The sequence below is a fragment of the Pyrus communis genome, chromosome 7 (assembly GCF_041283825.1).
Source record: "Pyrus communis isolate YQ-2024b chromosome 7, ASM4128382v1, whole genome shotgun sequence".
Classification (NCBI taxonomy): domain Eukaryota; kingdom Viridiplantae; phylum Streptophyta; class Magnoliopsida; order Rosales; family Rosaceae; genus Pyrus; species Pyrus communis.
Genome location: NC_142571.1, coordinates 5,700,602 through 5,726,807, shown reverse-complemented (window position 1 = coordinate 5,726,807; position 26,206 = coordinate 5,700,602). Strand labels below are relative to the sequence as shown.

Below are 26,206 nucleotides of genomic sequence, written 5' to 3'. Positions count from 1 at the left end.
TCCAATATGCATAGGAGGTGCGTATTTTTCTTAGAGAATGGTGGAATGAGCATTAACAACATTTTCTCAGAATATGCATTGGCCTCGGTTTACATAAGAAGTTGAATTTGATATGATACATATCTATGGGTACCTTGATTGATAATAATATTATTATGCCTCCATTAGGATAAAATTCTGACTCCGTCACTGCACATCTGAATTGTAGAAGTTTGCCTTTGAAATGTTGGCAGAGGGAAAAACTGGCCATGAGTTGGCATGTACTAATTCGTAAAATCCTCTAAGCATGGAACACGCATCTTCATTGGATCCAACAAGTGTAAACATAATGGTTGTTGGATCCAATCTATGCCCAACAATACATTACAAGTGGATGTGTTTTCCCCAATAAAGAAAACCACCATAAGTTTCTTTGATCCCAAGTCAAACCCTAAAGGCATAACACCATAGGTTTTGGTGATGCCCCCAGAAAAATTTGATGTTGTTAACTATATAGAGATTAAATCAGCATGTAATAGGCTCAATTTTCTTAACACTTTGAGAGGCAAAACGTTCACAGATGCCTCTCCATCAACCATACTCTTCCAAATGGCACTCCTCCTAGATGAGCAGCCATATGAATTGGTCTCATATGGGCTGCCACTCTCAGATTTGAGCTAAGAACAATTGATACAACTTTTATCGGATTGGATATTAGACCATCAGATTTGGTCAAAGATGCTTCCTTGTAAAGAGTTACAATCAAAGAGAATAACTGTCTTAAGATTGGTAAATCGATACTACTCGAAAGAGATGGTAACAGAGCAAATTCTAATTGATCTTAGAGTTTAAAGGAAGGTTCCTAAAGTTATAAGGTCTTGGTTGTAAATGGTATTTTGCCTAAACCCGTGATCATCTTCCCTCCAGAAACACTAATATGCGTTGCATTTAATGTTCATTGCAATCGAGAGGGAAGGTTGAGATTTTGGTATCTTTGACTAGTCAAAAACAATATAGGCCTACATTGTTCATTAGAGTAAATTAAAAGTCCAAATTTTATTTCCTTGTAAATCATCTTATTAGGTCAAAATCAATGCTAGGGATATTAGATTATTACTTAAGCGTTGATTAACGTGTTTATTTTTTTTAGTGACACATCATTTAATATGCAAATTTAGCCTATAAATATAGTCTCCGTAGAATTACTATTAGTGTAGACAACAACCACTCTTAACAAAAACACCATTGGTGTGCTAGAAAATGCACATACACTGACTATATCAGGGCCAAAAGGAATTATGTATGGAAAATTAGGAAAAACTGGATACATAATTCATAATACCTTGATTCCTGAATATAATTTCTACATTCCGAATCGGAATTATTTCATAAAAACTCATAGTAAATGATATGATTTGACATTTGAGTAATTCAGGCCCCCCTATGCAGAATAATAATCTTGAGGGTGGTGAGAACTACGGCTATATTTGACTCTACAAAAAGATATATATCATGTGAAGAAGAGATGTTCAGCCCTTGGTCGTCGTCTTTTGGTTAACTTTGCCTAGCTGAACTCCCACGGAGGAACCAGAGGTAGATCCAGATCCGTCGACGCTGCTCGCCTTCCTTTTCTTTGCCTTCTGAGCCCAACCTATAAGTCCCGAGCGTATACCCTCGTCGAATATTGCTTTCTTGAATTTGGTTCCCATCTACATTGCATTGCAGAAACAGAAAAGAATGGAGAACTTTAAAGAATGTGGAACTTTGACAACCACCCCGAAAAAAATTAGACAAAATTTAGTCATCGTAACGAAAACTAGCCATTTTCAGAAAGCTTTACGTTAGCCAAAGTTGGTGACTATGGAAAATAGCATCAAAACTTGACTAAACTCGCTATTTTGTTATCTGTTAATGACTCTTTCTCTTAAGCTGACTAAATTTGCCAAATTTGATGATTGTGGACAAATGACACTCCTTTTTAACTTGAAGCCCCTTCAAGTATCGACTCTTCTAATCGTACTCAAACTGTCTTCGAGTCTTCCTCGAAGGGGCTTACATGTAAGCTTTGAGTAAGGGGAGTTTTTTGTCCATCAGCATCAAATTTTTACTAAATTTGCCAAACCCCCACTCACTGGAAAAGGGAAGGTAAGTTGTAGTTTTAAACTCGACGCACCTGCGTGACAATAGCATAAAGTGGTAGAGTACTGTAACTGCAGAGCACCTGAATGAACACCCTAATGAAACAGAAAATTAAAAGGAGAGGGATTAGCAGCAAGAAATGTTAAATTGAATTTTCTTCGAGTGGTTTTCGAACGAAGAATGAAAAAGGGAAAGGTCTTTGAAGTTTTACCCAATAACAAGCCTGGGGACAATGTATCTTACTTTTCCCATTATGCAAGATGTAAAACCATATTGAACCTGCAAAAGAATATAAGCAGATCAAAGATCAAGTCAGTCACACTTAACAATTTAACTGGAATCGCACGGTATGAAGTGGATCGAAGAATCTGCATTTACCCATATCCAGAAAAAGAACGCCATTTCGAAAGCATTTTGGAAGAGGATGAGATGAATCAAGAAGAGAACAAATTTGGGCTTGCCAAACCAAAAGTGCTTGTCTGATGGTTGAACTATTAGTTCTCCTTCCACAGCGATATGCTTCTCAGCAACCTCGTGAGCCAACTGGGTGATTACGTGCTGCAGCTTAGTTCCGACAGCAAGCAAAAGCTGGAGAAAGAGGATACAAACGATTGATTACATTGCAAGGAACTGAAATCAGATGAATGATGAAAGAGAACAATTAGTGTTCTATATTATGCACAACTCAAACAACGCAGTGACTGAAATGTAATGGAAGGAGTTGGATTAAATGCTTGAATTTGCAAGCACAGCAGATTAAATGAAAATAATGCACATGAGAAATGAGTGACAAAACCCCATCAAGGTTATGCGAAGACCACTTACAAAGAAGGGAATAAATGCAATCCAGAAGTATGCATGCCATCCTGCATGCGGAAAAGAAAAGAATGTCACTATTTATGGCGATAGTGTTCTTCTTGAAGGCGGGCAATGCAATCTATGCCACAAGTGCATGAAAATGTCAAAGGGAGGTGGTTTCGTTTGAAACATGAATCATACCATCGACATTCATAAGCATGAAGATGACCACAAATATCCAAAGATACCAACTGCAGCCAACGAAAACCATATGGTGAATCAAAACAAATCAAAACCATTTTACAGGGCAGATTGGTCAGAGACATTAAACTTCTCAAAAATTACCCAATGAATTCACAAAGAACTTCAATATGGCAAAATTATATCAGATAAAACTTGCCTGATACCGACGACTCTTTTAAAATCATCTTCCAGGGTGCGTACCATGTACGTGTAGAAATCAAACTTGGGGTTTCCCCTGCAATGGGTCTGCAGCGAGAAATAATGAACACAAAAAATATAACTCAGGTTAGGAGCCAAGTAAGGCAATAAACACACTGAGAACTCATCAACCTTTTGTAAAGGTACCTTACCGAGATGAAACCAAGTCGCAAAGTCAAGTAGTCTGATCTGCACACTGATCCATAAAACTGGTTGAGGAAAGAATGCTGGACGCGTGCAGAATAACAAACCAAAAACGGCGTTAGCATTATAGTATTTCCACTTGGAAAAACAATAAAACTGTACTGATTTCAAGTGAATCTGAGGTCTAACTTCTTAGATTCCTTAACAGTTCCTATCCCAAGATTGTGCAAGACTCACCAAAATCGTTCATGGCCTCTTCGAAAAACAATAATAAGCATCAATTCTTTCCTTTTCTTATAAGTAACGGAAATGCACTAAACTCAACTATTATTTTATCATCTGTGAGTTCTAGCCTTAGTTAAAAACTTAAAATTATATATGTGGATAGCTTGCATTATAAATGGAAAAGTATCTTACCAGCCATCCCTTCACACGATAATTTTTGCCGATACCCCAAAAGTGATCCTTGACAAAGTCATGCTCCTGAACATGGGTGATCTTTGTTTGAGCTGCACCAACACAAATCTCGAATTGGGGAAATATACAAGCAACAAGCAACAAGCAACAACAAGATCAATGGTGTGAAGTCTATCCAAATGAGAATGTAGTTCAGCAAGCCAGTCGACAGCTCATCTGAAGACTCGCTGTGCGTTCTCTAATGGACTTAAACCCCTGCTAGTTGTGTTGTTGAACGCATAAACATGCAATTGGGACATCACATGAATCTCATATTCAATAACACATATCAAAAGAAAACACAGCAAGAATTCATACCTTCATCTACTTCACTAATCTCTTTTGCATTTGCCACCTCCCATTGTTTCCATTGACGTATCTGAATCATGGCCAAAAAAACCAAGGATGCTATGAACGTACTGCATTTAAAACACCAACAATAAACGTCAAGTAAAAGGTTTATCAAAATAATCGGTGTTCTTAAGCTCACCTTTAAACCTCCGAAGACAATTGTGAGAGCACAGAAGGTCACATGGACAATGGCTAGGACAAAGATAAAGATGTGCAGGTGATGGAATGCCTCAACAGATAGCAATGGTACCTTATTCTGTGGGAGAAACAAAATGAAAATAGTCAGAGCACATAATTTTTATGGTACCTTATTCCGGAAAATGAATTTCGAAAATTATGTCTATCAATTTGCATTTTAGCTGTTTCTCCTTATGGTATGTCTATCTATCTACCTATATATGGTCTTATCCCCCTGGAAAATTAGCATAGACAGCATGGCTTCAAGAAAAGTAGACCATTTATTTGTTAATTTGTCCTCAACTTCTCAGTTCATTAAATCATGATAAATAGGAAATGGTTCACTTAATCCCAATTCACAAATGAGTTTTGGGTGCGAACTATCGAACCACTTTCTTCTCAATTGAAGAGGCTTCAATTTCGAACCCAAAACCCCTTCGAACTCAATCAAAGGGTTCCAATTTGGTACGCTATTGAACCAGACTACAAGTTCATTAATTAGTCTCCATTTGAGAAATATGAAAACACAAAAATAAATCAGACAAGTTACACAGAAAATTTCAAAAATTAAAGCAGACGTAGAAAAATATCCCAACCACTGCGGCGAAAGAATTGAAATAAGAACACACTTCCTTTGACACCAGATACCAATATTCTAATCAATATCGTGTTGATATTTGCTCAAATATTGATGAATAACAACACTGGGTAGCGTATGTAAACTGATTGATACCCGGTATAGCCATTCATCCGACACTAAAACATTGAGAGGATCATCATATATAGGAGCACAAACTAAAAAAATGAATAAATAAATATGGAGTTGGGTTATGTTGAAGATACCTTTTTGCCACAGTAACCCTCTTGAGCCTTCGCCCCGGCAGCCAGCAGCCTCCTGGTAGGTCCAAAAATGCCGCCAAACACGGAGGTGGCGGAGTAATGGGCAGTTTCTTTGCCGTCCAGATGACCGTCATGGTGGAGTTTGCATGGCAGCCACTTGTCCATAATCTTAGGGCTCACGCAGATTTTGGTGATCCTGTTCTGAAAGACAGTGAGGAGGAGAGAGATAAACCCCAGCAGCATCAGCTCCTCCTTCACCTTGAGCAACGCCTCGTACAGCGGCTTCTGCTTCTTCTTTTTCAAGTACTTGCCGCCGGAGTGTAGGGCACGCTCTACTGCGAGAGATATAGCCACGATCACCGTGCACACCACCGCCACCACCCATGTTGGCGTGAACTCTAGCGTTGGACCTTCTCCACCACCAGCCATTTTTTCACCTTTTTTATTTTTTATTTATTTTTTGGGACCTTTTCTCTTCTTCTTCTTCTTCTTTTTCTGGTTTTTCTGAGAGTATCCTCTCCTGCGTTTTTACAATCAGTGCTTGCTGTGAGTTTACGTGTAAAGACAAACATTTTTATGATAATAAATCGGCACTGTAATATTGCACCAAAAATGTGATTTTTCCTTGTCACCCTCCAAAATGTACGCACAAATTAGTAAAATTACAGTGCTCAAATTGAACTAACCGCGTTGCATTCAAACGGGATCTGATTTGTGATGTTTTCTTTTTTGCTTGATAGCAAAGAAAGGAAAAATGTTTTTATTGAATACAATATCGAATCTCATGGATTTAATCGGATTAAATGCCAGTAATTTACATGTCTCACTTAAACGACAGTAAATCTCTTTACCTGTAAGTGAGAAGTCTTAACTTCAAACCTCGTGAATGACAAGATCAAAACTAATTTATTCCTCTCACCGTTTAGTGTTAATATATCCTTATTCCCCAAAAAATTGGGTCCTAATTACGACTTTGGTAGCGAAAGGCATGAAGACCAACCATCTTTCATCTAGTTTGTTCATTAAATGAGGTCCGCCTAAGTTTAAATCGAATAAATGATTGACTAACACGGTGTGTGCGTAACATTATTGCTTACTTAACCCAACCACTAAATAAAAAAAAAAATTCAAGACAAGGGTAATGTATACCCATGTTGTCTTGAACTTAAGTCAAAATTGTATTTGGATGTAGGCACTAGCTAGGCAGTGCTTATGTCGGTGTATTGCTTATTGAAACTGAAAACGAGTGGAGGAAAGTCACGATTTCATGTATTGTTTAATTGAAATAGGAAAGCAAAAATACATCAACTCTCTAAGTGAATGCTTTTCATGGCTTAACATTATCTGATTAAAGTCTAAAGCTTGCTTAGTTATAAAATTCCTAAGCTACCTAAACTGTCATGTCATCACACGTACGTGTTGTTGAAAAGAAAACAAATACACCACCAGTCTCGATCTGAATTAAAGTATAGAAAAAAGAGTTTTTCAGGAACACTTATTTGCACAAGTGACGTACATTCTTAGCACCAAAAACTGTTAATTTGACGTCACCTAATATTTCTTAGCTTCGATCTGAATTGAAGTATAGGAGAAAGAACTCTCTCTCTCTCTCATTTTTTTTTTGTGGTCAAAGAAAAAGGAACTCTTATTTGTGCAAATGATAAATCGTTTGGAAATGTTTTTAAAATGACTCAAAACATTTAGAAAATAAATTTCTGGACTCTAAAAGCACTTAAAGTGCTTCTTATAGGAAGCATTTCAAGTATTTTTTCATGATTCACTTGTATTTTTTTTACTAAAGATTGGTTTCGAAAACATTTTCATACAAAGTGTTTTCAACCATTTTAAAAGCAGTTTCAAACGAGCACATATATTTTGACACAAAAAAACTATTAATTTCGTGTCACATAATATTTCCTTGGCCACTAAGCTGCACTTTGTTATTATCTATTTTGTTATATTGGATGGATTCCAATCCATGATCTTAAACCCTATTTCTTCATTCTCCATAATACCAAAAAGCTTAACATTTGGTATTATTATCCAACATGTTCATACGTAGACACAATACGCACGCAAAGCAATTGAATCTTTAGATTTTATTAATCATTTTACTCAATTTCCTCCCATACATCATAATTATAGCCATTTGAGCTGTAAAACACATATGACATGCATAAAACATAGAATGATTAAATGCAAAAATGTTATTAACAAGGGAAGGGATTAGATAAACCTGGTCCTCGTGAAACCAAGAGAGGCACCAAAGTTGTTCACGAGTGAGGCACGGCCTGATCGTTGTTGTTCTAAAGTCGTAGACGTCTTCTATCTGAATTGAACAATGGCCGCCTACGACTTTAGAAACAATACCCTACTTTACATAATTTTGTTCCGGTATGAATGCTTTCCTTCTATTTATACTCCAGAAACCAATAAACATTCCCTTTTTTTCTCATATTGTAGTATTGTTCTTTTTATTTTTAGAAAATTTATCTTGTACTTATCTTTCGACAAGAAAATATAAATATATATATATGTATGTATGTATGTATCAATTCATATATGTACATTTATATACGTATATGATAGTCCAAAGAAGAAAAAAGAGGATGGACATGTATATGCCAGGTACTTAATTTGCATGACATTTGTATACCAACTCATAAGTTTCGTTTGGTTCACCATTTTTCCCGCATGCAAAAGCTTAAGTCGTTAGGTTGACAAGTTTACAAACGTTTCAAGGGGGAGAGGATTGTTTCCAACAACAAAAAAAATAAAAAAATAGAGTACACTAATCTTGCCGATGCAATTGTTTCTTTAATTTCCCACTAATTAATAATATAAGTCCAAGTTATGGACTGTAGAACGTCCTAGAGGCCAAATTTGGTACCAAAAAGGAGAGAAACTATTAGAGAAAGAAAAAAGAGACATTTTCACTTTGTATGAACTAGGGTTTTTGGTTAGAATAATTCTAGGAAAATCATATTTTGGTAGATCACTTATATTACTGGTTTATTATAAGTATGATCAACCAATACAAGTAAGTCTCACATTGTTAGAGAAATGGAATAATATGGTCTATCAAAATACAGTCTCCCTATCATTTTCTTTGAGTTAACCAAAACCATTTAAATATGCATTAGTTAGTTCAATATTTCTATATATTCTTGGCTAAGAGTAAGAGGACCAGATTTTTTTTATTCATTTATTTATAATCATTTCATTTTTAGAATTTAATTTTTTATTTTTTGTGCTTGAAATAGGAATGTACATATACGAAAGACTTGGTGAAAAAAGAAGGGTGATGAGAGAAAGGGGAAAAATAAGAAAAAAGAATGGAAACAAAAATTTCGAAAGTGAAAACAAGTTGAAATAAATTATGAAAGCGTGAGCTAATATGTCAAATGTGGTTAATACTTTACAGGAAGTCATTCGTCTTGGTATGATAATGTGACATTGTTTCATCATACAAATTTTATAACTCAAACCGTTCATTTTTTGTCATTTGTATGTTTTGAACAAATCGATGTTTGTAATAATAAGTAATATCTTATGATTAACCGTCAACTTAGCAGTTTTCATATTGAATGAAATTTTTTAGAGATGACATTTGAAAGATAATAAAGAAAATAAACAATACAAATCATGACCTTTGTACGCTAAAACCTTCATGTCAAAATTACTCCTTACGCATGAAACCAAGCATGTATGTCATCAACCAATAAATAAAAAAAGAAAGATAAATTAGTCGAAAGCAGCTAACACGATGAAAATACAAATCAATGAATGATACAATCTTTGGACTTTGTCGATATATCGTTAATACTTGATGGATAAAGTGGTCAATACATCATGGATAATTTTTCTTTTGATCAAGAAAGAAATTTATTAAAGACAAAAACTTCTATTACAACCGTTACTAATACAATCGAAATTAAAGACATTAAGCGTAGCAGAAGGCAAGCAATGATCCCAAATATGAGGATTCACAATCGACAACCCGAAGTGATCAAAGACATCCGCAACAAAGTTTGCCTCCTGTTACATGTGCTTCCACACAACCCGGTTGAAAGAGCAAGCAAGAGTACGGGTATCCTCAACGATAGTTGTAATCCTCCAGGGGACCTCCCAGTTACCTTGCACCACCTCAACAACAAGTTTCGAATCGCCCTCAATAACCTGACCGTCACAATTTCTGAGAACAAAAGCCGCCGTTGCCCGATCCTTGGAAATTGATCCGTCAAAATTCAGCTTGATCATGTCCTTCTCTTCCAGGGGATGCCATTCAACGATTTGATCCGGGGGAACAGTACCTGTATTTACCTTCCTCACATTGTTTATTGTGTAGTTTAACTGAATTTTCTTTTATTTTAATATAAAATATCTACATACTCCAAACCAAAAAAAAAAAAAAAAAAAAAAAAAAATTATTTCTTTCCGACCGTATTTGCCAACAATTTAGAATAACCTTACTTAGAACTCTGATAATTAAAATTCTCATTTCAGCTAATTTTGAAAAGAAAAATAAAACTAGGCTGAAAAGGCAACTATATCCCTCTAAAAATTCCCAATTACAATGATAAACCAAAGGAATGGGGATAAATAAGTCAAAGAATGGGAATAAGTATGTCAAAGAAAGCAAAAAACGAAAAATAAACCTGCAGGGCAGGGCAGGGCAGCCCCTTCGTCCCCGACGCACCCAGCCACCACCATTTCCTCGCACCAGAAGAACCTGCAGAGTGGTTGCGCAGCCCTCCCTCTTCTTTTCCGGACGTTGAAAGGTTCAAATATCAGCAGTAATTGTTCATTTGAAGAGGTAAGTCCATAATCGTGTTTTCGATTCAATTTATCTGTCATTAGTTCTTATCAGTAGGTTATAAGTTGAATGTGTATAATTTTTGTTCATATAAATTATGTTTCGATTTTGACGAGATTTTGTCATTGGGATGCGCCTAAAGTGTTTGATGAAATGCCTCAATGAAAACAAAGCTTAGGAATTGTTGTGACTGTATACTCTACTTTGAGTTAAACTAGATACTGTAAAACTAGAAGGAGTGAAGTCAATGTGGAGCAAGTAGGCCAACATTTTTTACTAGTTGATTGAGCTCCAACACCACCAAATTGAACTTTGAGGCAGCGGAATTCGGAAAGGGAAATACTTGGAGATGTGTTATTTTCTTCTTTAATTAATTGTGAGTTATGTGGATTTGTTTCAAACTTTTATCAGGTGACCGTTTTCTTATTACTAATGACAACGAGGGGTTGCTATTTTACGCCATGGATGTATTTCAAAACACTGGTAAAGAATAATTGATAATCGTGTGCCCAAAAAGATATTTGAAAATCAAAATAATCCTGTTTTGAAAATAATTTTTTTTGTAGTTTTAGTCCGGCCTTGCGCCCAACGCAGGCAGGATAATACTTAGTCCAGCTTAAATCAAGCCAGCTAGCTTAGTTCCTGAAAATGTCCAATATAAGACAAAGGCTCAGGGCCAAAGGGGTAGAGGAAGATCTAGGAAGACTTGGAAAGATACTGTAAGATAAGACTTGGAGTATTTGGATCTAACAAAACACTTGGTACAAAACTGAGCGCTGTGGCGTTCTAGGATTCTTACAGCCGACCCCACTTAGTGAGATAAGGCTTTGTTGTTGTTGTTGTTGGAGGAGCAACTTCAAATTTCAATATTTAGCGGATATTTATAGCTAATCCCCTATATCTATATTTGAACGAAAGAAGAAATAGATAAAAAAACATAAGGATATCAAATGTATTGTACCTAAGTTATTCCAAGTACATGCTGTCTGAGTTTATCGTTTTTTTTTCAACAATGTAGCCTAATGATCAGATTTTAATCCTTTGATTTTAAAACATGCATCTGAAAATATTATGTGTTACATTGGAAGTATTGCAATCGATTGAACTATGCTTGCATTCTTGAAAGATGAAATTAGTTGAGTCCTGATAACCCAATGCACTGTTATTAGATTGACTTTAATTCTCATTTCTATTTCAAATTGTGTAATGGTGGGTGTAATGGTGCAGACACTCTACACACAGTATGCAGAGAAGAATAATATGGAAGACTTGTCATTTTGCAAGAATTTGTTGCCTTGTTGATCAAAAGGCGTGTTTTACATCCAAGAGAACCCTTACTGTAGGAGGAGAAACAGACGATCCTTTGTATGCTGATGTACCAAGACCTCCTAAAAAAATGTCAGAAAGGAAGCCTTACCCTATACCCATGAAGGTTTTGATTCGAAGAGCCAAGGAGGAGAAAGAAGCCCGGAAGGCTGAGCCTTGCAGGATGCTTGAAGAACCACCTGATAATGGATTGTTGGTCCCTGAATTGGTTGAGGTAGCTCATCAAGTTTACCAAGCTCGAAAGTCCCTCCTGTTTGGCTTGTCAAAACTTGTCCAAGTTGTTCCTGTCCAACGGTGCAGGTATCCAGAGGTTGCCTTTTGTTTTTTGTTTCCTTGTTTTCATTCCTTGAGTTTGTTTACAAGTTTATGTGTCAACTCTTATTTGCCAATTTCACCTTAGTGAACCAAAGTTGTGCATCCCTATACATTGAGGTTCCTCTTTTTTCCAAATTGCTTAGGATCGTGAATTTAGACTCATATACACTGGAATCTCCTTTTATCTATTAGTTGGATTTATATCTTTTAAGGGGTTGAACAGTTAGTTATTGAGGTTGACTTGTATTGATAATGTAGGAGGGATATCTTTGCCTAATATTTAGATTCTCTTTCTGGCTTGTAATCTCAATGTTGTATGTGTATTGCTTGGTGCTTTCAACTTGTCAAAGCAATTTCCTGTATGGATGGCAGGGCTGGTGTGCAGCTAGTTTGGGGAAGATATTTAGAGTCTATGGAAACACATGGAAACATTGTACTGAAAACTATTAAGTCAATGGCTAACATAAATATGCAGGCTCTTAATCTATTTCCTGTAGTTGGTTGATTTACCGAATGCCATGCTGATCAGAAATATAATATCCTTATGCTTGTTAGTTCGTCGTCTAATTTAAATAATTATTCTCAGGTTTTGCTCTGAAGTTCACATTGGACATGTCGGTCATGAAATACGAACTTGTACGGGCCCAAACAGTGGTTTTAGGAGTGCGACACATGTTTGGAGGAAGGGAGGAGTTCAACATGTGGTTTCCTTTCCTAAATGCTTCCATCTTTATGACCGTGTTGGAAAACCAAGAGTTGGGCATGATGAGAGGTTTGAAATCCCACGAATCCCGGCCATTTTGGAGCTCTGTATACAGGCTGGTTTAGAGATTGACAAGTACCCAACAAAGAGAAGAACGAGACCTGTATATAGTATCGAAGGAAGAATTGTAGATTTTGAGTCAGTTAACAAAATGGATGATGTGAATAGGAACTCATATTCTGGGATTGTTGATCTCGTAGTACATTCTGATATTAAAACTGATGTTGAGGAGTTGAGGAATTCAGATTCACAGAGTGATACTAACCTTGTGGATAAAACATTACCGAGTGATAAAGTGGGGAAGTCTTTGAGCGAGTTAAGTATTATTACAATGGACTCATGGTTTGAGATGATATCTGGAGCAAAGAAGATCATGGAGAAATACAGTGTGAAGACTTGTGGATATTGTTTAGAGGTTCAGGTAGGTCCCAAGGGGCACAAAGTGAGGATGTGCAAGGCTTCAAAGCATCAATCTCGTAATGGTTTGCATGCTTGGCAAGAAGCAACAATAGACGATCTTGTGGGTCCGAATTATGTTTGGCATGTCCGCGACATAGATGGTCCTGCTCTGGATAACAACCTGAAGAGGTATTATGGGAAGGCTCCAGCTGTGGTGGAGCTATGCATGCAGGCAGGCGCACCTGTGCCAAATGAATATAGGAGTATGATGAGATTAGATGTAGCTTCTCCAGAGCGCGACGAGGTTGATCTGGTTGCTTGAGATAATGTTCCTCTATGTAGATGAATCGGACGTAGTAAAAGAGATGTAAACCTCCATATTGTGACGCAACTGCTAGCAAGGGGAGAAGGTCTCTCGCTAGAACTCCTGGTGTATTAGATCGAAGAAGTATCTACTTCCCTATTGTGGCTTATGAATGCGAGTGTTTTGTCTGCAGGGTTAGTGTCTTACTTCTCTGGATTCTGTTGCTCGAATTTGTCAAGTGAAAGAGAGCTATAGGATGAAGTAGAAATTCAAATTTTCTTAATGTCGACCTGCAACTTAGCGCAGTCGAACATTCGTCATATAGAAGTAGAAATTCAGATTTCCTGCCTTGGTTTGACATTATACTAACACTGGATGAATGTAGATAGAAATTATTAAGTTTTTTTTATTTTTTATTCTAGCGTTCGATAGATGACTTGACAGTAATTTTCTACTGTTCTTCTGATTTTGTCATTGTGTTATAGTTCATCCGGCAATGCATTCAATGGTTATTACCGAGAAAGATGAACTTGCAGTTGCAAAGTATTAAGTGTCATGGATCCTTTCTCTAATAAACATATATACGCATGTAAATATGCATATTGTTAAAATATTTAATTATAACACGTGCATGATTGTGTAAACCACTAATAGATTGTATTCAGAATACTAGAAGATCCTTTTATGATTGTATTACATGCAAGGCAAGGAACCTATCTAGTTTATTATAAATAAAGACACTAGGCATGAGGAAGAAAACATAATTACTCAAGCCTTTCTCCATCCTTCTCTATTGTTACTAATGCTGAGCTAAGGAACTGAAGGATATTCTGCTCTAAATCCGTACACAGAATTTGTAATCCCAATCCACATTCTTCTAAACACAATAATTTAATTATTTTTTTTTTCCAGCATAATTGCATGAAACATTCACCATTGAGCATAGGCCTGACAATTTCTGACACGACCCGATAACCCGACACGACACGACACGAAATTAACAGGTGTTTGGGTCGACACGATAACGAATCGGGTCTTATCGGGTAACCCGATAAGCACCTGTTAAGATAACGGGTTGGGTCGGGTATACACGTGGGTAAACACGATACACGATAAGCAGAATATTATTTTTATAATTTTATAACCCTAAAAAAATACTGTAATAATTATATACATTAATTTTACAATTTTATACCCCTAAAAATTATAATAAATATATATATTAAATTAACTATAAAATTTATAATAATTATAATAATTATATATACTATAATAATTATACCCCCAAAATATTAAGTCTATCTATACTAATTATATATATATATATATATATATATATATATATTAAATTTTATAAAAACTATAATGCATATTAATTAATAATTTAATATGCATGATCATGCATTTGCCAACTTGCCGCCCTTTTTGAAAAAAAAAATGGAGGGAAAATGAAAATGTTAAGAAAAGTTGAAAATAAAACAAAAAAGTGAGGGAATTAGGGAAAGATGTTGGAGGGAAAAGTGAAAATGATAAGAAAAAGTTGAAAAGGAAACAAAAAAGAGAGGGAAAAATGAAAATTAATAGAAGTGGTGAGAAATTTTTTTTTTTTTTTTTTAAGTTATTAACTTTTTATCACACACATGACTGTCATGACATATCTCATTATTTTTATAATGAACACGTGACACGTGATGTATGTACTATTCCATGTACCAGTCAATTATAATTTATACGTACAAAATAAATAGATTTAAATCTACTTAATAAATATATATATATACACACACACACACACGGAACTTGATTGATGGCATACGAATTCTCCAAAACTAATTTCAACGATCCAAACCATCAAAATTGTTTGTATATGCTTGGAGATCACATCAGCAAAAAATCACAAAAAAAAAAACATTCAGAGGTCAAGTAACGGGACAAAGTTTTTCAACGGTTATAAACGAAAAATCACGATTTAACGGTTATTTTAACTCCGATTTTGATGATTTTTTATAACTACACTCCTTGACCCTATATGAATACAATGAATGAATTCGATCTTCAATTTAAAATATTTACACAAGTGGATACCACAAAATCTTATGTTATACTTAATAAAAGTATAAATAAACTCTAAGTGTTAGTCAATCTATCGTTTTACGAATTCTCCAAAACTAATTTCAAAGATCCAAACCGTCAAAATTGTTTGTATATGCTTGGAGATCACATCAGCAAAAAATCACAAAAAAAAAACATTCAAAGATCAAGTAACGGGACAAAGCTTTTCAACGGTTATAAACGAAAAATCACGATTTAACGGTTATTTTAACTTCGATTTTGATGATTTTTTATAACTACACTCCTTGACCCTATATGAATACAATGAATGAATTCGATCTTCAATTTAAAATATTTACACAAGTGGATACCACAAAATCTTATGTTATACTTAATAAAAGTATAAATAAACTCTAAGTGTTAGTCAATCTATCGTTTTACGAATTCTCCAAACCGTCAAAATTGTTTGTATATGCTTGGAGATCACATCAGCAAAAAATCACAAAAAAAAAACATTCAAAGATCAAGTAACGGGACAAAGCTTTTCGACGGTTATAAACGAAAAATCAAGATTTAACGGTTATTTTAACTCCGATTTTGATGATTTTTTATAACTACACTCCTTGACCCTATATGAATACAATGAATGAATTCGATCTTCAATTTAAAATATTTACACAAGTGGATACCACAAAATCTTATGTTATACTTAATAAAAGTATAAATAAACTCTAAGTGTTAGTCAATCTATCATTTTACGAATTCTCCAAAACTAATTTCAACGATCCAAACCGTCAAAATTGTTTGTATATACTTGGAGATCACATCAGCAAAAAATCACAAAAAAAAAAAAAACATTCAGAGATCAAGTAACGGGACAAAGCTTTTCGACGGTTATAAACGAAAAATCAAGATTTAACGGTTATTTTAACTCCGATTTTGATGATTTTTTATAACTACACTCCTTGACCCTATATGAATACAATGAATGAATTCGATCTTCAATTTAAAATATTTACACAAGTGGATACCACAAAATCTTATGTTATACTTAATAAAAGTATAAATAAACTCTAAGTGTTAGTCAATCTACCATTTTACGATCCAAACCGTCAAAATTGTTTGTATATGCTTGGAGATCACATCAGCAAAAAATCACAAAAAAAAAACATTCAGAGATCAAGTAACGGGACAAAGCTTTTCGACGGTTATAAACGAAAAATCAAGATTTAACGGTTATTTTAACTCCGATTTTGATGATTTTTTATAACTACACTCCTTGACCCTATATGAATACAATGAATGAATTCGATCTTCAATTTAAAATATTTACACAAGTGGATACCACAAAATCTTATGTTATACTTAATAAAAGTATAAATAAACTCTAAGTGTTAGTCAATCTATCGTTTTACGAATTCTCCAAACCGTCAAAATTGTTTGTATATGCTTGGAGATCACATCAGCAAAAAATCACAAAAAAAAAACATTCAAAGATCAAGTAACGGGACAAAGCTTTTCGACGGTTATAAACGAAAAATCAAGATTTAACGGTTATTTTAACTCCGATTTTGATGATTTTTTATAACTACACTCCTTGACCCTATATGAATACAATGAATGAATTCGATCTTCAATTTAAAATATTTACACAAGTGGATACCACAAAATCTTATGTTATACTTAATAAAAGTATAAATAAACTCTAAGTGTTAGTCAATCTATCGTTTTACGAATTCTCCAAAACTAATTTCAACGATCCAAACCGTCAAAATTGTTTGTATATGCTTGGAGATCACATCAGCAAAAAATCACAAAAAAAAAACATTCAGAGATCAAGTAACGGGACAAAGCTTTTCGACGGTTATAAACGAAAAATCAAGATTTAACGGTTATTTTAACTCCGATTTTGATGAATTTTAACAGCTACACTCCTTGACCCTTTATGAATACAAAGAATGAATTTGATCTTCAATTTAAAATATTTACACTAGTGGAATTTCATGATGTTCGATGTAAATTGAAGATTTTGTAAATGGAGGTGTAAACTTTTAAGAAAGACTTACAATCTTAAAAACAAAAACTCTTTATCCTTGCACATTTAATATTTGTAATAGATTAATAGTGTATGTATTATTTTTTTTATTAGGCTTTCATTTTCGAGTGTAGATATAGTACTTGAACGAGAAATGTTTTAATGTTTTCAAGTAATATTTATGTTGCAATGTGTGGTATGTGCAAATTGTAAAAAAATATATTTTTTTCTTAACGGGTCATAACGGGTCGGGTCACTTTACCCGTTGGGTAAAGTGACACGACCTGTTAAGGACCCGTTAAGATAACGGGTGTGACACGACACGACCCGTTAAGATAACAGGTGTTACACGAAAACGACACGAACACGACATACACGACCCGTTTGCCAGGCCTAATTGAGCATGAGCTTAATCTTCGATTACCGAATTATATATTCTACTCAAATTATTGTTTGCAATTATATTATACTACTCTTGTTATAATTGTGATGAATTGCATATGTGTGAACAAGCAAAGCAAAAGGAAGAAGAAAACGATCTTTTTTTCAAACCCTAATATCATGTCGAGCCGCCTAGCCAGGGCCTGAAGCCGTATGATCCGAGCCGCCGAGCTGTTGAGCCGAGCCAAACCTATAGCCCTTCAATCAAAACGACACCGTTTCCCGAGTGTCGTCTTCCTCTTCGATTTGTAGCGACCTCACTGTTTTTTGCGGTGATGTTCGTGACTTCACCGATGACCGGAAGTCATCTTGGACTTCGAAAGTTGTTTCCATACATAGAAACACGAGATTCTAGAAGAATCTTGCTGGGATTTTGACGTAAAACCCGAGACCGAAGTCGAGACACCTACGCCGATAGTGTGGACTTCCGATGACCTGAACGTCATCGTTTTTTAGGTCAGCGTTGTTCGACTGGACAAATTTGATAACATCGATGCAGATTTCATTGTATTTCCCCCTTCAATTCATACACCCATGCTCGGGCATGTTGGAATTTATGATCACTGGGCCCGAGGAATCCCACTCTAATGATATCGAAATTGTTTCTAACTTGATAATTATCACCCGTCTTATCTATCAGGCGAGAGGTTTTATCACAAAAAAAATCTCGGTACTAGTAATCCTATTTAAAGTCTTCATTGTTGACTTCCCCCACCGATGTGGGATTTGCCAACACGCCCCTTACATGGAACCCCTTTTAGTGGTTCACATGTGAAGATCCAAGCAATTGAAACTTAGAGGTTGGCTCCAATGGAGTCCAGGCTTGTTTTCAATCATTCTCGGTTTTAGTTAGAGTAGGGTAATCCTATTTAAAGTCTTCATTGTTGACTTCCCCCACCGATGTGGGATTTGCCAACATGCCCCCTTACATGGAACCTCTTTTAGTGATTCACATGTGGAGATCTAGGCAATTGAAACTTAAAGGTTGGCTCCAATGGAGTCTAAACTTGTTTTCAATCATTCTAGGAAGTGTATCTTAAGAACTCAGAGACCAGCTCTATGTTAAGAGTCCAAGCATGTTTCCAAGTCCACACTTCTTAATGACAAGCCTTTGGCTTGCATGGGCCTGTAACTGTGGGCTCTAATACATTGTTAGAATTTTTGATCGACGGCCCAATCGGTCAGGTATGGGGTTTTACCACAAAAAACCTCGGTATTAGTTAAAATAAGGTAATCCTATTTAAAGTCTTCATTGTTGACTTCCCCACCGATGTGGGATTTGCCAACAGGGCTTGTCTCTGTAGCCATCATGCTTCGTGATTCCGAAGTCGAGAAATCCTCTATGTCGTGATTACGTGGTTTTTAGACAAACCATCGGCTTTGCCTCGCCTGACATCGTTTTCCTGACATCGTTTCCATGTCTGTGCCATCATGCACCACACCACCTACAATGATTCCACGCCATGGTTTTCTGGCGAAACTAACCCAGTTTTCACTCAGCCTTGATCTCAACTCAGACCCGCAACCCATTTGGGCCTGCACACCAGAAAGCCCAGTCCAATTTTTTTTAGGCTTCTGTTTTTTGTTTCTCTTTGGGCTTTTTAGGCCTTGAGCCCAAATTCTTTTTTTCTATAATGGATTTGCAGTCCTAAACGGACCTATTTACTTTGACCCATATGAAACCTTGAAACTATTTCTCGGGACTTAGTTTTCACTTTTCCTTACTTAGCCCAATATTTGGGCTTGGGTTTTGTCAATCCACCTATTTCTACTAGTTGGCCCCTAGCCCAGAAATTAAAATAATAATTTATTTTCTTTTGGGCTTGAAGCTCCAAACATTTTTTGGGTCGTGCCCTATATTTTTACGAAAAAGGTCGCGAGGCTACCCACCTTCACTCTATTTGTTTTCAATTACTTTATATATATATATATAGTCTTGTATATATTGTGTTTGTTGAAGGTATTATGAACCTGGAGTTAATACTTTTAATACCTAACCTGAAGTTTTGGAAAAGTGCCATAGAAACCTAAATTTTCATAAAACTCACCATTCAATAGAGACCCAAAGTTCTCCATGATTGATCCAGTAGACCAAACCATGTCTTAGAACCCCGAATGTTCTAACTTTGATGCTTATGGAGTTTTTATTTCCCATAGCACCAACTACAATGTTGTTCCTTCCATTCAGCGAATTGTCAAACCATAACAAGTTTGATTTTATTGATTTGGAAGTTTCTGAGGGAAACTACTTTACGTTCGTACGAGATGTGAGCTCCACTTGACTACAAAAAAAAGCTAAGAATCCGTTGAAGTCAACAATGGTATGAAAGAGCTGAATAAGAACCGTCGTAATCTTCATGTGAAGACTTATGCCTAAAGCATTACAAAAAGAAGTACCTTGCTAAAGAGAATTCCATGGTTTTTAGCTCGTTATACGGACCTTTCAATCATGAAAGATTGCCTGAAGCAAGAAATGATTGAAAAATTTACGTCCATGAATGGGTACAATTATGAAGTTTATGTAATCCGATCGAATTTTGACTGGAGAAGATTTTTCTCTTCCTTCCACGACTATAACATGCTCCTGAAGTAGTAGTGTAGAGAACGAAAGACTACCAGATTCTTGGATCTGATTACTACCGTGTTGCTCATTGGAAAGCACAACAGTTCCCCTGATGATAGCTCAACAGGTGCGCCCATACTCACTTAGAGACACTCCCTTTGCCCGAAGAAAATGCTAAGTGTTTCCCAAAATCTAACTTGTTAGAATTCAAAATGGGTTGTGACATGGTTATGAAATCCAAGCGCGTTAATAGTGGTAGAATTAGCACTTACCAAGGGGTGGCATCACGGTCATAAACGTGATTCCTTGGCACCCAAAACCAAAAACTTCAAGAATAAGGGACAGTATTCTCGAACCTCAACTTGCAGAATCTACTTCCGTCTTGATGGAAGAGATCATTGGTTATGTATTTGACTGTGCCTCTATCAATGTTGTTGAGGAGTATCATTCCTGTAGTCGATATGTGAGACTATTTGGCTCCACCTAACATATTTGGAAGAGCACAATTTTGACATGAAATGTCCATGTTGACTGAATCCCCTTAGTTAAATTTGGTTATTTTGTGAACAATTTCCTATGTTCTCGGATTCAAGTTTGGTTTGTTTGTTTTTTTTATTTTATTTTATTTTTTTTTTCATTTTGAATTACAGATGGTGTCCTCGAATATAAGTTAATTGAATCATGTTTCTTGTATACATGTGACCGAATTCAAGTAAACATGTGTTTAGGAACAAATGTGGGGAAGTTAGTTGTCTGGAAGAATGTGCTACTACACACTTCATACCTAAATCACCCCCTAACAACAAATTCAGGTCTATCTAACTTGATTAAGGGTATCGGCACTGCTCCTTGTTATATGAATGGTACTGAACTATCATTAAAGATGCCTTATATTCTCTCCATTCCGAAAGAAAGTCGTTGAGTTTTAAGGATATTTGATAGAATAATGATCATTCCTGAAACCACTGAGGAAATAGAGTAGAATATATTTGTATGGGGCAAATCAGGTAGCATGGTCCGCCAAAAACCGGGTGATTCGAGTAGTTACTTGCTTTGACACGACCATTTGTGACACTTAGAGCGAGATATGATGCCCTGTACTACACAATGCATCGACTTACCTTTCGTAAGAATCTTATGCCTACAAGCACGCTTTGCCAAGCCTGCTCTTTGGAGAATGTGAAACCCATATACTTATTGTTATTTATTTTATTAGAACTTTAAGCTAAGTTTTGGAATTTTTTTTTCTTCATTAAGCCCTAGAACCTACTACCACCCTTTTAGGTTTTTACTTGGCCTTTTAGTTGCCAGCATGTATTCATACCAATTCATACTAAATAACCATACTTATGCTTAGTCATAAGTTTATAAGGTGGACGTGTGAAGCTTACCATGCGGCTTTATCTCCTATCATTTTTAAGATGCTTGTAAGCACCATGCTGACTTGGACGTGTCATCCTTTGCAGTTGTGCAATTGACACCTTGCATAACTAGCGACTAGGACCTTGACACAACAATAAGTGTTCCTTAGTCCTTAAATGTTGAGCCGACTCTTCCTCCGATGAATAGGAGTAGTGGCTTATCATTTTTCCAAACGGGATTTGCACTGATAAGTTCGCATGCAATGCATGCAAATTGTTAGAGAGGGAAAAGGAAAGAGAAAGAAATAGAAGGGGACCTAGGGTTTGATATGTGGGGATGGGTAAATGGGTTGTCTTGTCAAGATTTTAGCTATCAATTGAGGTGAGTGGTTTATGTAATGTGTTCAAAATGTTCTTATTTTATGATAAATGAAAATCATGAGTTATTCTGCGATTTATCTATTTTCAAACATCTCTCTATTTCAAGTCAAGCATGTTGGATTTAATGAAATGTTTTTATGTGTATATACATATATGTGGAATTACTTGAGATTGTTCATGGAGCATGAGAACTTTGGTGTTGCATTACTCCGAGGAATAAACGTAAACTTCACATAGGGACATTAGGCAGAATGGCCATTAGGGATCACATGCTGAGTTATAATTTATGAAGGATATAATGAACACGTAAAGGGAGGATGTGATATGGAAATGGACGGTAGTTGCCACTCACCCCTCACCCTATTATTTTTTAGACGAGTGACTTGGCAAGATTGGTATTAAATGAGATGTGGTGGTGTTACAGAAGAGATCTAAGAATTTGATTTAATTTGTACACCCTGTATAGAATTTTGGAGTTGTTTTATAAGAGAAGTTCATTTTCTTTATTTTTTATTTTTATTTTTACTCGTGCGCCAAGCGCGGGGTATATATTTTCCGCTGACCCCGGGTCTAGGGTGTGACAGAGAAAATCCATATGTATCATCTCTAGCAAAGATACTTATAGATTTAGTTGTAGACCAATCCAACCAAAATACAAACCATGTAAGTACTTATAGATTTAGTTGATGTATTGAGACTATTAATCTTCCATGAAGTAGCATTCAATCAAATTTCTCTTTTTTCTCTCATTGAAACTTTTACATGCATTGCATAAATTATGTCATCTAACAATTATTATTTATAGTTTAACCTTTGGATCATATGCATCTTGCATGAACTAAAGTTTTATGTATTAATTACATTTTGGTATTAGATTTTGTTGCTTTTGTCTTGTTTTACTTCGGAAATGATCAATCATTTCACCTATATATCCTAATCCCTTTATTTTGATGAAAACTAAAATAGTGAGTTTAATCTATTCAATTGAATGTTAAATACTTGTCTACTGGTGTTTAATAAGGTACTTATAATTACTCTATTCTAAATCATTGGATCCAACGATTGATAAAAAAAAAAAAAAAAAAAAAAAAAAAAAGCTCAAAAGAATGTAGCAAGTACTAAACATTACTTCCAAGTTCCCTCAAGTGCTGGGAATGGTGGGGAAATAGATTAGAATTAAAGTAGTATTCGATCTACTCTCTTCCAATATAACTCGAGAGAGAGTAAGTGGTGAATTGTCTTGGTGGATAGAGTCTTCCTCTTTAATCCACTACGTCCCAAGTTCAAACACTCCCGAATCCCTTTAGTCTATCTTAGAGTAGTAATAATGCTTATAATAACACACAGAGAGAGAGAGAGAGAGAGAGAGAGATGCATGAATGTGCTAACAAAAGCATATGCAATGATATTTATCATACAACACAAGCAAAGCTGTTGCTGGTCTCACACCAGATGATATAGAACAAGGAAGAGTACAAGCAGAAGAAACGATCCCATTTCAAACCCGAACCCGTCACCACCTTGTTCTGAGCCACTCGTGACGGGGGATGACATCCCAAACGATGGAAAAAATGAAGCTCGAAGGTGCAAAACCAGTAAAACTAAGAGAAGAAGAAGCATCACAAAGGCAAAGCTGGTTCTTCGCTCTGTCTCTGCACCTACTTGGAAAAAAGACACTGAGATTTCAAACAGGGATATTAAGGTAGGTCTGCAGACGATCAAACCCAAGGCACCCACCAATACAGAAGGTACAAGTGGCGACGGCCCTCTGCTCCCCATTGCAAAGCTCAGTTGGCAGTTTCTAACCTTCTAGTGTGGGTGCAGAAAGCACTTTCCGGTGGGAGCAGAAAGCACTTTCCAGTGGGTGCAGAAAGCAAAAACTAGGTTACTGATCAGACAAAGGAGGGGAGTGATATATAAGAGGGGGAAAGGCTTGTTTGTTAGTAGTTGGAGATAACTTCTAAGCACAATCATTCTTTCTTTTTTGATGGTTTGTTGAGCGATGCCAACGTCTCTACTGGAATCTTTGTTCTTTTATTATTGTAATTTTCTCAACGAGAGAGTTTTTGGTCTGATTATTATAGCGTCAGTTGATGTTTGCTAATCTTCTCGCCTTATAACACATGTATCTACTTATTAATACCATGAATTTTTTTTCAATAGTACGTAGTATTGATAATAAAGGAATGAATGGCTTCGGATTGAAAATGTTACATGTGTTTTAACTGTTCTATTTTCAATGTAAACTAAATTCAACGATTAAAACCATGAAGATATAAACAATTGTGAAAATAAATTTGACGACTAAAACAGTTGTAACACTGAATGATGATATTGTGACATCCCGTCCCAAAATTCATATTAACGTACGTGTGAAATTACGAATTTGCCCCTAGTTCATTTCCGTCATGTTGTTTGGTTGTTTTGTGTGGTGTTGGCATGTGTTGGGCCACACACACACACACACATTCTCCCTCTCCCTCTGTCTTTCCCTGTCTCTCTCTTTCCCGAGTTCCCTTTCTTCCCATTTCCCTTCCCCTCTCACTATTCACGTACGGACACACACACAACTGCACCAAATCCTTGCAGATCGAGGAATCTGAGGGCACTGTCGAGCTCGTGAGGTTGAGGGGAACTCGATCATACCATTTTCAGGTAAGAAAACTACCATTTTCACGTCGATTCAAAGTGGTCCGAATTGTGTACTATTCATGCAAGATTAATCTAGCATGTTTTTGGGTTTTTGAAGCTTATAGATGTCTTAGTGGGGTCTCAAGGAGCATCGAAGTAGTTCGTTGGACGAGTTTGGACGTCGGGATCGTTGGTTGTGGAGTTGGCCGGATTTTGGAGAATTGGACAGGTAAATCTAGTGGTTTTCAACCCTTAAAAGTAGTATATTTATGTTCTCCTAGTCCTAAGTGTCATTTTGGTGCAAAAATCTTGAAATTTGGACGAGAAATGACCGAGATATCAAGGTTTAAAGTTTTTCCAGTTTTCCGGCGCCGGCGATGGCGCCGGAGCCTCGCCGGAGAAGGTGACGGAATATTCCGTCAAGTCTAACGGAATATTCCTGACGCCGTTAACGGAATCTGTCAAAACTGACGGAAGATTCCTAACGGCGTCAGTTGACGCCGTCCGTGTGCACCGCACGTGCCTGCGCGTGGCCGGCGCGTGTGGCCGTGCCTTGGCCGGCGCGTGGGGGCGCGTGCGGCGGAGGAAAATTTTTCTAAAATTATGGTTGTGATCCTGAGGTTGTGTAGAGCACGTTGGTATATTCAATTGTCCATTTTGAGCAATGTATGAGAAGTTATTACGAAAGTTAGGTTATGTGTTTTAAAGTTGACGTTTTTATAGTTATTTCGCATATAGGTGATACGTACCCCGAGGACGAGCGTGGTCACTCGAGGCAGGGGGGCTACGACCCTTCCACATACCAGTGAGTGGGCTTTTGGTTTTCCGTATATACCTAAATACTTATATTTTCCCAGAAATTGATTTGAATTATTGTTTGCCATATGCCATGCATTATATTATCGTTGGTTGTGCATTGTTAGTACATTATTAGTTGCATATATATACATATGCATATTGGGTGCTGTGGACGCACAGGTAAGTGTCAGGTAAGCGTTATTCTCGTTTATGTTTCAGCAGTGGTTTGAGATAGCTAGAGAGCTCATAACCTGCACCCCCGGTGTTAGTGCTCCCGCCCATAGTAGGGCACAGTCCTTCACGTGATGTTCACCTCCCGCACCACACGCTTAGCTTGGATCCAAGTTAGGTGCACAGTCCTGTCGTACAGACCACTTTAGGTGGTTCCGACTCGTAGGTGACCCGCGATTATTCGCACAGCCTTCACGTGATCGTAGCACTAGAGCGTATATATGTTTTACACCCAGGCCTGTCGTACAGACCACTTTAGGTGGTTCCGACTCGTGGGCAGGTTCAGTTATTGAGTATGAGATTTGAGCTCTATATGCAGCCGTACAGGTCACGTTAGGTGACTCCGGCTGCCAGATTACATGATATTGATATGTTTATACCTGTGCACTTGCATATCATTATGAGATTTCGGCATGGCATATTATCGAGCACATGGCATATATTTGAGCATGTTTGGCTTATGTA

At 36.5% G+C, this 26,206-nt stretch overlaps 2 protein-coding genes across 3 annotated transcripts; one reads left to right on the top strand and one right to left on the bottom strand.

The window, feature by feature from the left end:
• Positions 1 to 1,304: 1,304 nt before the first annotated feature.
• Positions 1,305 to 7,707, bottom strand: LOC137735328 (MLO-like protein 1). 2 transcript variants are annotated; one of them, XM_088697786.1, is made up of 13 exons: positions 7,562 to 7,707; positions 5,329 to 5,845; positions 4,448 to 4,564; positions 4,276 to 4,336; positions 3,919 to 4,010; positions 3,510 to 3,584; positions 3,317 to 3,405; positions 3,118 to 3,167; positions 2,944 to 2,984; positions 2,497 to 2,706; positions 2,330 to 2,397; positions 2,153 to 2,213; positions 1,305 to 1,688 (listed from the first exon to the last, which is right to left on the bottom strand). In XM_088697786.1, exons 2-13 carry the CDS (start codon positions 5,752 to 5,754, stop codon positions 1,509 to 1,511), a joined length of 1,470 nt encoding a protein of 489 aa, XP_088553912.1. In that variant the 5' UTR covers positions 5,755 to 5,845; positions 7,562 to 7,707; the 3' UTR covers positions 1,305 to 1,508. The 2 variants fall into 2 exon arrangements, with proteins under 2 accessions (XP_088553912.1, XP_068330847.2); XM_068474746.2 differs by lacking the exon at positions 7,562 to 7,707 and having other exon boundaries at positions 5,329 to 5,901.
• A 2,142-nt stretch (positions 7,708 to 9,849) lies between these two features.
• Positions 9,850 to 13,771, top strand: APO3 (APO RNA-binding protein (DUF794)). The gene is made up of 3 exons (XM_068474856.2): positions 9,850 to 10,141; positions 11,369 to 11,767; positions 12,369 to 13,771. The coding sequence occupies exons 2-3, from the start codon at positions 11,385 to 11,387 to the stop codon at positions 13,264 to 13,266; spliced, it is 1,281 nt and encodes a 426-aa protein (XP_068330957.2). The 5' UTR covers positions 9,850 to 10,141; positions 11,369 to 11,384; the 3' UTR covers positions 13,267 to 13,771.
• The last annotated feature ends 12,435 nt before the right edge of the window (positions 13,772 to 26,206 follow it).

What these genes read in the sequence shown, in the direction of transcription:
- LOC137735328 (XM_088697786.1), bottom strand. Translation starts at nt 5,754, where the DNA reads ATGGCTGGTGGTGGAGAAGGTCCAACGCTAGAGTTCACGCCAACATGG. An exon ending in AAAAGAGTCGTCGGTATCAG is followed by an intron (nt 3,168 to 3,316) that starts GCAAGTTTTATC and finishes CGTTGGCTGCAG; the next exon opens with TTGGTATCTTTGGATATTTG. An exon ending in CGTTCTTTTTCTGGATATGG is followed by an intron (nt 2,398 to 2,496) that starts GTAAATGCAGAT and finishes ATTCTTTTGCAG; the next exon opens with GTTCAATATGGTTTTACATC.
- APO3 (XM_068474856.2), top strand. Translation starts at nt 11,385, where the DNA reads ATGCAGAGAAGAATAATATGGAAGACTTGTCATTTTGCAAGAATTTGT. An exon ending in GTTCCTGTCCAACGGTGCAG is followed by an intron (nt 11,768 to 12,368) that starts GTATCCAGAGGT and finishes AATTATTCTCAG; the next exon opens with GTTTTGCTCTGAAGTTCACA.